The following is a 13,809-nucleotide window of genomic DNA, read 5'->3' as shown; positions in this document are numbered from 1 at the left end:
GCAGATCAAGAGATGAAAAGTGTTAATGGGATAGTCTGGATCAGATACTTTTTAGATGTTAGGCTGAGACGGACTTTCACTAGCCTCTCCAACAGTAAGGACGCACTCCATCTTGATGCAACCATACTCACCAGATAGAACAGGGGTGGGGACGCTTCTCTGCAAGGGCCATTTTGATATTTATAACATCATTCATGGGCCATACACACTTATCCACTTAAACATTAGCCTGCTATTGGTCAGACATATAATTAACTCACCTCTAATGTCTCGGCGGGGCCAGACCTAATGATTTTATGGGCGTCATACGGCCCACAGGCAGGACATTCTCTCCCTTGAGATAGATATTGGTGATGATTGTGAGGCTTAGAGGCTGACTTATGGTGAGCCTGCCTCTCTCTTTTAAAATATATTTTTACTGCTCTCAGAGAGGAAGGTAGAATGATGGAGGGAGGGAGGGAGAGAGGGAGGGAGGGAGGGAGGGAGAGAGAGAGAAACATCAATGATGAGAGAGAATCATTGATTGGCTGTCTCTTGCATACCCCCAATGAGGATCGAGCACATGACCTAGGCATGTGCCCTGACCGGGAATCCAACTGTGACCTCCTGGTTCAGAGGTTGACGCTCAACCACTGAGCCTTACTGGTCAGGCAAGCTGGCATTTTTTCACATTCTTGTAAAATCTCTATACCATGTACTTAAACTGGAGGATCTCATCAGTTAGTTAATGTGCATTTGTGTAGGCCCTACTATGGGCCAGGACCTGTGGAACACTGGGAATGATGTGGTCAACAGCATGGAGCCCCTGCCTTCCAGCTGCTCACAGACTGCGGCATCTCGTGCCCCCCATGGTATGAAAACCATAGTCTCCCATGAACTCTCTTAAAAAATGCAGGCAAATGGCTATGACTTAATTTATGTTACCGAAGGCCCCTGGTAGACTTTACTATAGGGTTCTTCTATCACAGATGAAACTGTTGGAAGACTCAAGCCTACTTGGGGCTTCAGGTAACATCAAGAGTGAAGACAGGGTTACACCCAGTCACCAAGATTCCCTGATCTTTCTCATGATTACAGTCTCCCACACAAGACTGAGAGATCTAGAAAACATAACACAGACCCTAATAGAAATGGTAAGATGAAAAGTCGTTCAGGACAGAAGATGAGAACAGGCGGGTTTGTGGAATTTTGTGGAACCAGGAAAGATCTTGGAGCCCTGGGAGGTGAGGGCAGCTTGGAGAACCTCTGGGAGGTCTGATGGAGGTCCTTGGAGCAGAGCAGAGCCCAGTGTAGAAAATCCCAAATGCATGTCTGCCAGAGCTACAACTCCATCCTGAGCCCCTGAGATGGTCCCTCAGAGATCAGGGCAGAATGATGACATGGGCTCCAGGCTTGTATCTCATGGATGATTCCTTTGCAGGGCGTCATGTTGGCCAAAGAGACAGCAGAAGAGATGGTGTTTCTAAAGGAAAGCCTTCCTTCTCCTTCACTCCAAATTCCTCTCACCCCTTCTCTTTCTTTAGAACAGCAGGTGAGTAAATCTAATCCAGACCTGGACTCTGCTTCCTTCCAGAATCACTTCCCAGGCCCTCCATCCATGCCTGGCCCAGCTGGGTGGTTCCTGCCAATAGTAATGTGACACTGCGATGCTCTACTCCTACTGGGGAGTTCGACTTCAGGGACATCAAGTTTGCTCTCAGAAAGAACAATGTTCCTTTGGAGTCCTCGCCATCTCCTGATTCCCCAGAGGGCCTGGCAGAGTTTCACCTCAGTGACGTAAAACTCGGTGACGCTGGAGAGTACACCTGTGAATACAGGACAGGGAGCCCCACCAGAAGGTCACCGCCCAGTGACGTCCTTCTACTGCTGGTGACAGGTGAGGACGGGGTGCTCAGAATGACACACCACCTCCCTAGGACAGGGATGAGGGGGGACCCAGAGAATGAGAGGAGCAGGGGTCTCACCTCCAGTGTAGATAGGGAGGTGATATGGAGAAGGACAGGAACAGAGCTGAGGACCTGCCTTCATCCAGGGCTTGTAGGAGGGACATCTCCTTCCCGGAGTCAGAGCAGAAAGAGGGTGAGGTCAGGTGTCTGTCACTTCCCACACCTCCCTGGGAACCTGCAGGACAACAAGCTGAGCGGGGACCCAGCTTCTGCCCATGACTTCTGAGCTTCTTCTCTTACAGGAAATTTCCCTAAACCTTCCCTTAAAGCCCACCAAAGCGGTGAGATGACTGCAGGAGAAAACGTGACTCTGCAGTGCCAGCTACCCAGGCATGTGACAGAACCTCACATGTTTGCTCTATTGAAGAAAGGAACCTCAACACCCATAAAGCTCCAGGGTCCAGTAGGAATGGATACAGACTTCTACCTTCTAAGTGTGACAGGCAGTGACACTGGGGCCTACAGCTGTGTGTACTACCAACCAAAGGCTGCTTTCCTGGCCTCAGAGCCCAGTGATCACCTTTCGATTTGGGTGACAGGTAAGGTTTCTGCAAGAATTTGAGAACTTGGATTCCCAGTTGGGCCACGTGCCTGGGTTGTGGTCCGATCCCCAGTAGAGGGCTTATGGAAGGCGGCTGGGCGATGGTTGTCTCTTATCATTCATGTATCTACCTCTCTCACTCTCTTTCCATTCCTCACTGAAATCAATAAAAAAATTATATTAAAAAAAGAACTTTAAAGAGGGATGTCATCTTCTGCTTCTCATCTCCTAATTTCCATTCCTTTGCCCTTCTTTGTTCTGAAATCTTAATTTCTCATGCTGTTCTTCACAATTACCAGCCCTGCCATTATCACCATTCCTCCCACCATTCTCTGCATCTCGTAAAGTTGTGGTTGCTTTTAACAAGAGTATTACCCAGAATTCTCTTTTGTTCTCAGAATGTGGCATTCCACAGCCTCCTGCTTGATGGTGATGATGCAATGTGTTGTGTTTTTTTAAAAATCTCCTGATACTTATGGCAAAATTATCTGTGGTTACCTTGTTTCCTACTATGGCACACTGTGTGTTAGCTCTGTATGCTGCATTTTCTGCTGCTGAATCTTCTAAAGTGGTCAGTGAATGTCTTATAATTAGATCGAGGTCTGTATGGCCAGCCCTGAGAGGTGCCCAGAGCTCCCTGGTTCCTGGGAAGCAGGGTCGTTACCCATTTCGCCCCATGGATTCTGCCTTCAGGGAACATTGTCGGTGATGGGTTTAGAGATCACCTTTGCACGAGTTGGGATGAGTGCGATGGGGGATATAAATGCAGACTTCTCTTCAGGAAGGAGGACCAATGACAAGATTGAGCCACTCGTGACTGCAGCTAAACACATGACGTCATGATGCTTAGCTACTAAGATCACTGAGCTCGCTGCTGGTGTAAGTTTTGTGCTGTGAGGACTGGTGTTGATGCAGCTGCTGAATTTCAGTGCTGACAGGCAACTCTGATTCTCTGTGCATCTTGCACACAAATTCCTAACAAAAGGAGGGAGGAGGGGAAAAGGAAATGCAGGGAGGTGGGAATGAGATGAAAGCAAATAAATGAAGGAAGAGAGGGAAGGCAGAGAAAATATAAAAAGATGATGCACTACTCCAGCTCTCCTAACACTCCCCATTTGGTTCCCAGTGATTAGAACTGTAATGCAGTACAGCTGAGCACTGCCCAGGACACACATGGGGGCCCGTGAAGGTCACCTCCGCTAGAACCATTGAGAAGCAGGGACATCAGTGGGGATCCTCTTCTCCCTTTCAGATTCCCCTGGTGCCACATCAACAGATTACACCACGGGTAACCTCATCCGACTGGGACTGTCTGCCCTAATTACGGTTCTTATGGTGGCTTTCCTGGTGGAAGCCTGGTGGAGCCAGAGGAGGTCTCCAAGTGGGTCCAGGTAAAACACTGAGCACTTCTCTCTGTCATGGGCTGTTGGAGTGATACGAGGGTCCCCTCCAAACCCACCCATTGCGATTTATGTTTCGCATTATGGCCCAGATGGAATGTTCCTCATCCGGTGTGACCGTTCTGTTCATTGTAAGGACATTTAGTATCTCTTTTCCTTTCCTTTCAAACAGCAATTAAAGTGCCAATCGTTGTGGAAGAAGCAGAGCAGCAGGTACTATCCACAATTCCTACTGAAACCTCCCTGTATGGAGAGGCTGGGGAGAGGGATGCTTCTTCCTGGCTGAGAACCTGTTTTGGAGGCTGTGAGAATCCATATTCTTCCTTCTGGTTCCTCCCTGGGTCCCAGGTCCCACCTCCTCTACCCACAGGTCCCCCAGCTGCCCCGGAGTTGGGAGGGGGAGATGATGAGTACCTGGTCCAGCAGGACCTGCTGTGTTAACAGCTGGGAAACCTACCTTCCCAGCCAGCCCAGGACAAGACGCTGGCTTCCTTCTTCCTGTGCGCTTCACCGGGCCCGATGGCAGGACTGAGCGGACTCACCTAACACACTTTGGATGACTTGGCAAATACTTAAAACTTCAGCATCTGACCGGGTAGCAAGTAGTTTCATGTGTGGGAACTGTTCTTCCTTGAAAACTGGGGGAAAGATGGGTTCCTATAGTATTTATTAATGCTTCCCTTCCACTCTATCTTCTGCTCTGACCAGCAGCTGGCCAAATGTTGAAACTACTGTATTTATCATGTCTTTTAAATTTTATTTCATATATTCTCATAATTTTACCTAATTTGGGAGAATTCCAGTCTATATTATAGAATCAATTTTCTCTTGAGTTGTCCCCAGTATTCCCGGTGCAGATGTAAAAAGTCATCAAATACATTTTCATTTTCAGGATCTGTTGTTTCTTGTTTGATATCTTGTTCTTTTTCATAAATGCTCATTCTTATTTAGAACTATTATCTCCTCTCTCATAACTCTGGAGATAGGCTACGAAAATCACATTCTGATGATAATAAAAGTGATTCTCTGAGACGGAAGTTATGTGCTTCCCCTGCCCTCTTCACTGTGTTGGGCCCATCAGATCATGGAGGAGTCAGCTCCTCTCTCACCCTCATTACAGCTGAGTCCCTCTTCTCCTGGCTGCTGCACTGTGTGTATGATGAGGTGTGTGTGTGTGGGGGGGGGGGGTTCTGCCCACTGCACTTCTCAGGGTGCTGGGGATGACTGGGACTCCTTCTGGACTGTGTACCTGTTGCTGAACTTCTCACTGTGCGGCTCTCGGTAACCTCAGGCATCAGGAGAAGTTTTCTGTTTCTCCCACTCAATTACTAAACCTCATGCCTCGTGCTGAGAATAAACCCTCTGGCTGCTATCTGGTCAAGTGCCGTAAAATAAACAGAAGTCGATTAACAGATAGGACGGGTGAGGTCCATCGGAGAGACAGCGGTTGCTCAGTCTACAAACACCTCTAGCTCAGTCTCCACCTGGGCCTCACCTGGAACAGCTTTAGCGATGCTCCCACTCCCCAATGGGTGACTGTGTGTGTTCATTTAGGTTGTGTTTTTCCTCTTCACACATATCCAATTTAAATGTGTTTATTTGGAAATAATTCTAAATTCACAGGAAGTTACAAAAATAACCCAGATTTCTTCACTTGGTTTCCTCCAATGGTTCCATTACTCATTCATTACAATATCAAAAGGAAGAAGTTGACATGAATAATTCTCTCTCTTTTTATCTCAAGTTCAGATTCATGTGGCCACCAACACAGTCCACATACTGACCTAGTCCATCACCATGAAGATGTCCCTCATGCTATCTCTTTACAATCACACCCACCTCTCATCTTAACACCATTCTTCAACCCTGGCAACCAGTGATTTCTTCTCTATCTCCAAAATATTGTCATTTTCAGAATGTTCCATGTGACAATGCCTGGTTTCATTTCAATAATGTGGTTTCATTTTAGAAGTTAGAGCTTCAGCCCATACACCAAAGGGTCATGATTTGATTCCTGGTCAAGGAAAGGTGCCATGGCCCCCTCAGGGCCTGTGGCGGAGGCAACTAATCAATGTCTCTCTCTCACATTGATGTTTCTTTCTCTCTCCTCTCTCTCTTCCCCTCCCACTCCCTTTCACTCTAAAAATCAATGGAAAAATATTCTTGGGTGAGGATTAACAATTTTAAAAAAATGAGAGTGCTTGCGACATCAAACCTGTGGGTTACGAGAAGGGAAGGAAGAAATGGGCTGGGGCAAAGGTGCCACCAACCACATCAAGCTGTCCTTCCTCCTGTGGTTTTAAACTGAGAACGGATCCTTGAATCTAGCAGCAGGCTCAGTATGATCCCTGAATTCCTTTCTCTCCTCTTATTTGGTAAGTTTCTTAGGATTGATATATTGGGATTTGAGACAAGGGTGGATTGACTGATTGAGAGATGTGAAGAGTATAACAGAAATAACATTGCGTTCTATTTATTGATTGCTGCACACATGTCAGGACCCATGCTGCAGGCTTTATGGCCACTTAGGTATCAAGTGTTTCTCAGTATGGGAATATGTGTATTCCACAGACATGATGGTGCTCTATGCCTGCACCACCTTTGTGTAATTAATAATTCATTGGCCCTGTGTCAACTCTTTTTCTTCATATCAAATGAATGTATTTATTTGTAATAATGTAGCAAGACTGTAACTAATAATGTAGTCACCAAAAAAAAAGAATGAAGAGGTGGAAAATGTTAAGAATTCTAGTCTTTGCTGTTCATTGTCAAGTTTGAGCCCATGGAGGAACACTCTCTTTTTCAGTCGGTGACAGAGGTGTGATACCATACACTAACCTTTTCTCCTCGATTTGAACAAAGGGGCTTAGCCCTGGTGGGTGTTGGCTCAGTGGTTAGAGCATCGGCCTGAGCACCAAAGAGTTGCAGTTCGGTTCTCTGTCAAAGGCAGGTACCTGGGTTGCGGGTTAGCTTCCTGCCCTCCAGTTGGGGTGCATGTGGGAGGCAACCTGTCGATGTGCCTCTCACATAGATGTTTGTCTGTCTCACTCTCTCTTTCCCTCCCATTGTTTCTGAAAAGCAATGTTTTGTTCATTGTAAGAACATTTAGTATCTCTTTTCTTTTTTGTTGATTTCAGAGATAAAGGGAAGGAGAGAAATAGACACATCAATGATGAGAGAATTATTGATGAGCTACCTCCTGCATCCCCCACACTGGGGATTGAGTCTGCAACGCAGGTATATGCCCTGACTGGGATTCCAACCGTGACCTCCTGGTTCATAGGGTGACACTCAACCACTGAGCCACTCCAGCCAGGTGGAAGTCTCTTTATCAACCCTGGAACCTGACCTCACCCTCTTTCTGCTCTGACTCCAGAAAGGAGATGTCTCTCCTACAAGCCCTGGATGAGGGCAGGGTCCCCAGCCCTTTGATCCTTCACCCTCAAAGCCCCCACTTTTCCCTGGTTCAGTATCAGCCAGTTATACTGAATATGTTTCACATGCCTTGAGCAATGTTTGCCCTCTTTCAGTTATAGCAGCAGTTCCCCTTCTTGGCTACATACTTGTATCACTCAAGGAACAGATGTTAAAAAGTACAGATGCCTGAGCCCCATTTGAAGACTTTTTGAGTTATTCTACTGTGGTTCGGTCTGACCCTGGACTTTTTACTAGCTACCAGGGGAGCCCAATGTGTAGGCAAAGTTAAAAACCATTGAGTGAAATATCCTACAAATACAGCTGTATGGGAGACAGGAAAGAAGGTATGCTTTCTCTTTTCTGGAATATCCATTTGGATTTTTCAAGGTTTGTTTTAGGACACTAAGCAGTAAACTTTGTCCCATTTAGACATCATGTGATGAAACACACAATGGCAAAGATAGGGTCAGAAACCTTTAAAGAAGGCTAAGGTTGTCACAACTGGCACTATCCTACCATAGGGCTTCTCTGCCTCTCAGCCAATTCCTTGCCCCACCAAATGAATGTGAGTCTCTATGGTGTGAGGTTGGGATGGAGTGAAGCTGATGGAAGATAGGAATAGACTATAAGGTTGCCAACTTTCTACATCCTGATAAGATCTCTCAATCATTCTTAACCTGGGGCACCTCACCAGTCAGTCAATGTGCTTTCATAGTGGTCATACTATGGGCCAGGACCTGTGGAACATTGGGATAATGTGGTGAACAGCATGGACTCCCTGCCTTCCAGCTGGTCACAGACAGTGACATCTTGTGTCTCCCATGGTATGAAGTATATAGTCTTCTATGAAGTCTCTTAAAAATTTCAAGCATCCCAGCTGTGGTGGCTCAGTGGATTGAGTGTCATCCCATGAACCAAGAGGTCCCAGGTTCGAGTCTCAGTCAGGGCACATGCTCTGGTTGCGGGCTCGACCCCCAGTAAAGAGTGTGCAAGAGGCAGCCAATCAATGATTCTCCTCATTGATGTTTCTCTCTCTCTCTTCCTCTTCCTTCCTCTCTGAAATCAATTAAAACATATTTTTTTAAAAATTACAAGCAAATGTTATGACTTAATTTATGTCATCCAAGGCCTCTGGTCGACTTTACTATAGGGGTTCTTCTATCACAGCCGAAACTGTCAGAAGACTCAGGCCTATGTGGGGCCTCAGGTAACATCAAGAGTGGACAGGGTTACACCCAGTCACCAAGCTTCCCTGATCTTTCTCATGATTACAGTCTCCCACACAAGACTGAGAGATCTAGAAAACATAACACAGACCCTAAACAAAATGTTAAGATAAAAAGTGGTTCAGGATAGAAGATGAGAACAGGCAGATTTGTGGAATTTTGTGGAACCAGGAAAGATCTTGGAGCCCTGGGAAGTGAGGGCAGCTTGGAGAACCTCTGGGAGGTCTGATGGAGGACCCTGGAGCAGAGCAGAGCCCAGTGTAGAAAATCCCAAATGCATGTCTGCCAGAGCTACAACTCCATCCTGAGCCCCTGAGATGGTCCCTCAGAGATCAGGGCAGAATGATGATGTGAGTTCGAGGCAGGCACTTATGTCTCCTGGATGATTACTTTGCAGGACTGTGTGTTGGCCAAAGAGACATAAGAAGAGATGGTGAGTGTTTCTAAACTTAAACCTTCTTTGATCCTTCACCCTCAAAGCCCCCACTTTTCCCTTTCCCTTCTTTAAATGGGCTTCCAGCAGGTGAGCAAATCAAATCCAGCCCTGGACTCTGCTTCCTTCCAGAGTCATTTCCCAGACCCTCCATCCATGCCTGGCCCAGCTCAATGGTTCCTGCCAATAGTAATGTGACAGTGCGATGCTCCACTACTTCCCGGGAGGTCAACTTCAGGGACGTCAAGTTTGCTCTCAAAGGGGGAAGAAATGTCATGGAGTCTTCGCCATCTTCTGATTCCCCAGGGGGCCTGGTGGAATTTCACCTCAGTGGTGTAAAAACCAGTGACGCTGGAGAGTACACCTGTGAATACTACAGAAAAGGGAGCCCCACCAGAAGGTCACCGCCCAGTGACGTCCTTCTACTACTGGTGACAGGTGAGGACGGGGGTGCTCAGAATGACACACCATCTCCCTAGGACAGGGATGAGGGGGGACCCAGAGAATGAGAGTGGAGCAGGGGTCTCACCTCCAGTGTAGATGGGGAGGTGGATGGAGAAGGACAGGAACAGAGCTGGGGACCCTGCCCTCATCCAGGGCTTGTAGGAGGCACATCTCCTTCCTGGAGTCAGAGGAGAAAGAGGGTGAGGCCAGGTGTCTGTCACTTCCCACACTCCCTGGGAACCTGCCAGGACAACAAGCCTGAGCGGGGACCCAAGGCTTCTGCCCATGACTTCTGAGCTTCCTTCTCTTACAGGAAATTTCCCTAAACCTTCCCTTAAAGCCCACCAAAGGGGTGAGATGACTGCAGGAGAAAACATGATTCTGCAGTGCCAGAAGCCCAGGCATGTGATACAACCTCACATGTTTGCTCTACTGAAGAAAGGAACTTCAACACCCATAAAGCTCCAGAGTGCAGTAGGAATGGAGACAGACTTCTCCCTGCCAAGTGTGACAGGCAGTGACACTGGGGCCTACAGCTGTGTGTACTACCAACCAAGGGCTCCTTTCTGGGCCTCAGAGCCCAGTGATCACCTCATGATCTTGGTGACAGGTAAGGTTTTGGGGCAATCGTGGAGCCCCCCCCCCCCGATCGATCGCCCCGCCAGCTGGTGGTCTGGGCCTTCCTCTCTGGGGTGATCAATAGCAGAGCCCCTCCATTGATTGTCCCGCAGAGGGTGGCCTGGGCCTCCCTCTGCAGGGTGATCGTGGGGCGATGGCGGAGCCCCCCTACCAATCGCACTACACCTGCCTTGGCGGGCCTGGTGCCAGTGCGTGTCATAGCGTGGTCGTCCGGAAAGTCGTCCGGACAATCATTCTGCTGTTCAGTCTATTCGCACATTACGCTTTTATTATTATAGATAATATTGTAATAACTATGTTGTGTGGAAGGTGGGTACTGGAAATATCAGGAGGAACACTTTGTAAAACTATATGATTGTCTAACCTCTATGCTATACACCTAAAACTAATACAGAGTAATAATAAATGTAAACTGTAATTTAAAAATAAATTTTAAAAATATAATTTGCTCATTTGATCTAGCATCATCTGATTCTCACTTCCTTTGCCTTTCTCCCAACCTTTGCCTTTCTCTGTTCTGCATTTTTAGATAATTATTCTTTTTTTAAAAATATATTTTACTGATTTTTTTACAGCGAGGAAGAGAGAGGGATAGAGTTAGAAACATCGATGAGAGAGAAGCATCGATCAGCTGCCTCCTGCACACCCTCTACTGGGGATGTGCCTGCAACCAAGGTACATGCCCTTGACCGGAATCGAACCTGGGACCCTTCAGTCCCCAGGCTGATGCTCTATCCAGTGAGCCAAACCGGCTTGGGCTGGATAATTATTCTTGCTGTTCTTCAAAATTACCTACCCTGCCGTCACCACCATTCCTTCCACCACTCTCTGCATCTCTTAAAGTTTTGGTTGATCTTGACGATAGTGATTTCTTTCCCACAACTCTCTTTTGTTCTCAGAATGTGGTGTTCCACAGCCTCTTGTTTCAGGGAAATGGATGCAATGCCTTTTTAAATTTTAATTTCACAAAATTTACTGGTAAAATTTGTCTGAGATTATATCTCATTTCCTGCTATGACACATGCTATGTTTCAGCTCTATAATATTTTCTGCTGTGCAGTCTTCCCATATGGTTGGTGAATGTCTTATAATTGATCAAGGTCTGTATGGCCAGCCCTGAGAGGTGCCCAGAGCTCCCTGATTCCTGGGAAGCATGGTCATTACCCATATCGCCCCATGGATTCTGCCTTCAGGGAACATTGTCAGTGATGGATTTAGAGATGAACTTTGCATGAGTTGGGATGAGTGAGATGGGGGGATATAAATTCAGGCTTCTCTACAGGAATGAGGACCAATGCCAAGATTAAGCCATTCATGACTGAAGCTGAATACATAATGGTCAAAGTGCTTAGCTACCAAACTCACCCTAGCTAAGTTTTGTGCTATGGAGACGTATGCTGATACAGCTGCTGAATTTCAGTGCTCTGAGGGGGCATTTCTGGCTCTTTGTGTTGCCTGGAAACAGATTCCTAACACATGGAGGGAGAGGGGGAAAGGAAATGCAGGATAGTGGAAATGAGATAAAGAGCAAACGAATGGAGAAAGACAGAATACAAAGAAGATGGAAGAACCACTACTTTCATAAAACTCCATATATATATATTTTATTGATTTCAGAGAGGAAGGGAGAGGGAAAGATAGAAACATCCATGATTAGAGAGACTCATTGGTCAGCTGTCTCCTGCACACTCCACACTGGGGATCCAGTCCGCAATCTGGGCATGTACCTTGACCAGGAATCAAACCATGACCTCCTGGTTCATAGGTTGACGCTCAATCACTGAGCCACGCTGGCCTAGAAAAACTCCACATTTATATTCCAGTGATCATAACTTTAATGAGGTACATCTGACCACTGCCCAGGAAACACAGGTGGGCATGGGAGGCTCATCTTTAGTAGATCCATTGAGAAGCAGGGACATTAGTGATTCTCTTCTCCCTTTCAGATTCCCCAGGTGCCACATCAACAGATTACACCACGGGTAACCTCATCCGACTCTGTTTGTCTGCCGTGATTATGGTTCTAATGGTGGCTTTCCTGTTGGAAGCCTGCTGGAGCCAGAAATGGTCTCGATGTGGATCCAGGTAAAACACTGAGCACTTCTCTCTCTCTCTCATGGGCTGTTGTAGTGATACGGAGTTTCTTTAAACACAAAACTGCCATGCGGACTTATATTTTGCAATATGGACACAGATGGGATTTTTGTTCCCCAGATGTGACTTTTCTGTTCATTGTAAGAACATTTAGTATCTCTTTTCTTTTCCTATTCAACAGCAGTGAAGATCCAATTATTGTGGAAGAATTAAAGCAGGTACTGCCCATATACCATTTCAAACACCCCTATATGGGGAGGTTGGGGAGAAGGGGTGATTCTTCCTGGTTAACACGCTGTGAGAGATTATGAAAAGAAATATCCTTCCTTTGCTTCCCTACCTTGGTCTCAGGTCTGTCCTTTATCCACAGGTCCCACAACTGCCTGGGGAAACAATGGGTACTTGATCCAGCTAGATCTGCTGAGTCTTAACAGCTCTGTGAAACCTACATTCTCAGCCAGCCCAGGACAAGATAATGACTTTCTTCTTCCTGTGCTCTTCACCTGGGCCAGATGGCAGGACTGACCACAAAGATTCACCTAACACAGTTTGGATGACTTTGAAAAAATACAAGTTCAGCATTAGACTGAGTAGCAGGTACAGTCCCATGAGCAGGAAGTGTTCTTCCATTGAAAACTGGGGGAGCCAGCCAGTGTGGCTCAGTGGTTGACCATTGATCAATGAACCAGGAGGTTGTGGTTCAATTCCCAGTCAGCGCATGTGCCCAGTTGTGGGCTCCCATCCCCAGTGTGGGGCATGTAGAGGGCAACCAATCAATGATTCTTATCATTGATGCTTCTCTCTCTCTCTCTCTCTCTCTCTCTCTCTCTCTCTCTCTCTCTCTCTTCCCCCCCTTTCCTCTCTGAAATCCATAAAAAATATATATTTTTAAAAACTGGGAGAAAGATGGGTTCCTATATAGTATTTTTAGTGATTCCCCTCCACTATTTTCTGCTCTCGACTAACAATTGGTCACATGTTGGAATTTCTGTATTTATCACACATCTTTTACATTTCACTTCATACATTCCAAACATTTTACCTCATTTGGGAGAAGTCTACTCTACATCATATTAACAATTTGCTCTTGAGTTGTCCCCAGTATTTCTGATGCAGGTATAAAATGTCATCCATCATATTTTTGTTTTCAAGATCTGTTGTTTCTTGTTCAATAAATAATAGTTCTTAATTTAGAACTATTATCTCTCCTCAGTCCAAAGATATGCTTATAGAGAAATCAGGTTCTGAACATTATAGAAATAATTTTGAGATATAAGTTCGTGTCCTCTGCTCCTTTCACTGTGTTGGGCCCATCAGATCATGGATGCATCTTGTTGCCTCTCATCATTACAGCCGAGTCCCTCTTCTCATTGCTGCTGTACTGTGTATATGATGAGGTAGAGGAAGGTGTTTCTGTCCACTGCACTTCTCAGGGCACCAGGGGATGACTGGGACTCCTGGGCTGAGTATCTGTTGAACTTCTCAGTGTGGGGATCTCTGTAATCTCAGGCACCAGAAGTTTTCTGTCCCTTCCACTCAATCACTAAAACTCCTGGCTCCTGCTAAGAATCGACACCGTTGGCTGCTATTTGCCAAGAATCGTCAGAATGAAGAGAAGTCTGTATTTATAGTCTGTGGTACATCAAGGAGACACCAGTTGTTCAGTCTA

General features: G+C 46.3%; 2 protein-coding genes across 2 annotated transcripts in view; both read left to right on the top strand.

Annotated features, from left to right (window-relative positions):
* The window catches only part of LOC111824424 (T-cell-interacting, activating receptor on myeloid cells protein 1-like), an 8,511-nt gene extending 4,410 nt beyond the window's left edge, over positions 1 to 4,101 (top strand). The window contains exons 3-6 of the mRNA XM_023748504.1: positions 1,748 to 1,876; positions 2,189 to 2,485; positions 3,740 to 3,878; positions 4,060 to 4,101. Of these exons, the coding sequence (XP_023604272.1) occupies positions 1,748 to 1,876; positions 2,189 to 2,485; positions 3,740 to 3,878; positions 4,060 to 4,066 (572 nt within the window). The 3' untranslated portion in view covers positions 4,067 to 4,101. The remainder of the gene's footprint in view (positions 1 to 1,747; positions 1,877 to 2,188; positions 2,486 to 3,739; positions 3,879 to 4,059) is intronic.
* A 1,896-nt stretch (positions 4,102 to 5,997) lies between these two features.
* LOC102426163 (T-cell-interacting, activating receptor on myeloid cells protein 1-like) lies at positions 5,998 to 12,731 on the top strand. Its single transcript, XM_014449848.2, has 7 exons — positions 5,998 to 6,262; positions 8,928 to 8,963; positions 9,096 to 9,401; positions 9,721 to 10,017; positions 11,993 to 12,131; positions 12,322 to 12,358; positions 12,511 to 12,731. Exons 1-7 carry the CDS (start codon positions 6,229 to 6,231, stop codon positions 12,544 to 12,546), a joined length of 885 nt encoding a protein of 294 aa, XP_014305334.2. The 5' UTR covers positions 5,998 to 6,228; the 3' UTR covers positions 12,547 to 12,731.
* Positions 12,732 to 13,809: the final 1,078 nt, after the last annotated feature.

This window comes from Myotis lucifugus, unplaced genomic scaffold, assembly GCF_000147115.1.
Source record: "Myotis lucifugus unplaced genomic scaffold, Myoluc2.0 scaffold_1459, whole genome shotgun sequence".
Taxonomy (NCBI): Eukaryota; Metazoa; Chordata; class Mammalia; order Chiroptera; family Vespertilionidae; genus Myotis; species Myotis lucifugus.
This window is presented reverse-complemented; position numbering and strand designations above follow the sequence as displayed.

Bases quoted from the DNA above. Each gene is read 5' to 3' on its own strand.
- LOC102426163 (XM_014449848.2), top strand. From the start codon at position 6,229: ATGATCCCTGAATTCCTTTCTCTCCTCTTATTTG. The intron at 6,263-8,927 runs GTAAGTTTCTTA...ATTACTTTGCAG, and splicing joins CCTTTCTCTCCTCTTATTTG to GACTGTGTGTTGGCCAAAGA. The intron at 8,964-9,095 runs GTGAGTGTTTCT...GCTTCCTTCCAG, and splicing joins AAGAGACATAAGAAGAGATG to AGTCATTTCCCAGACCCTCC.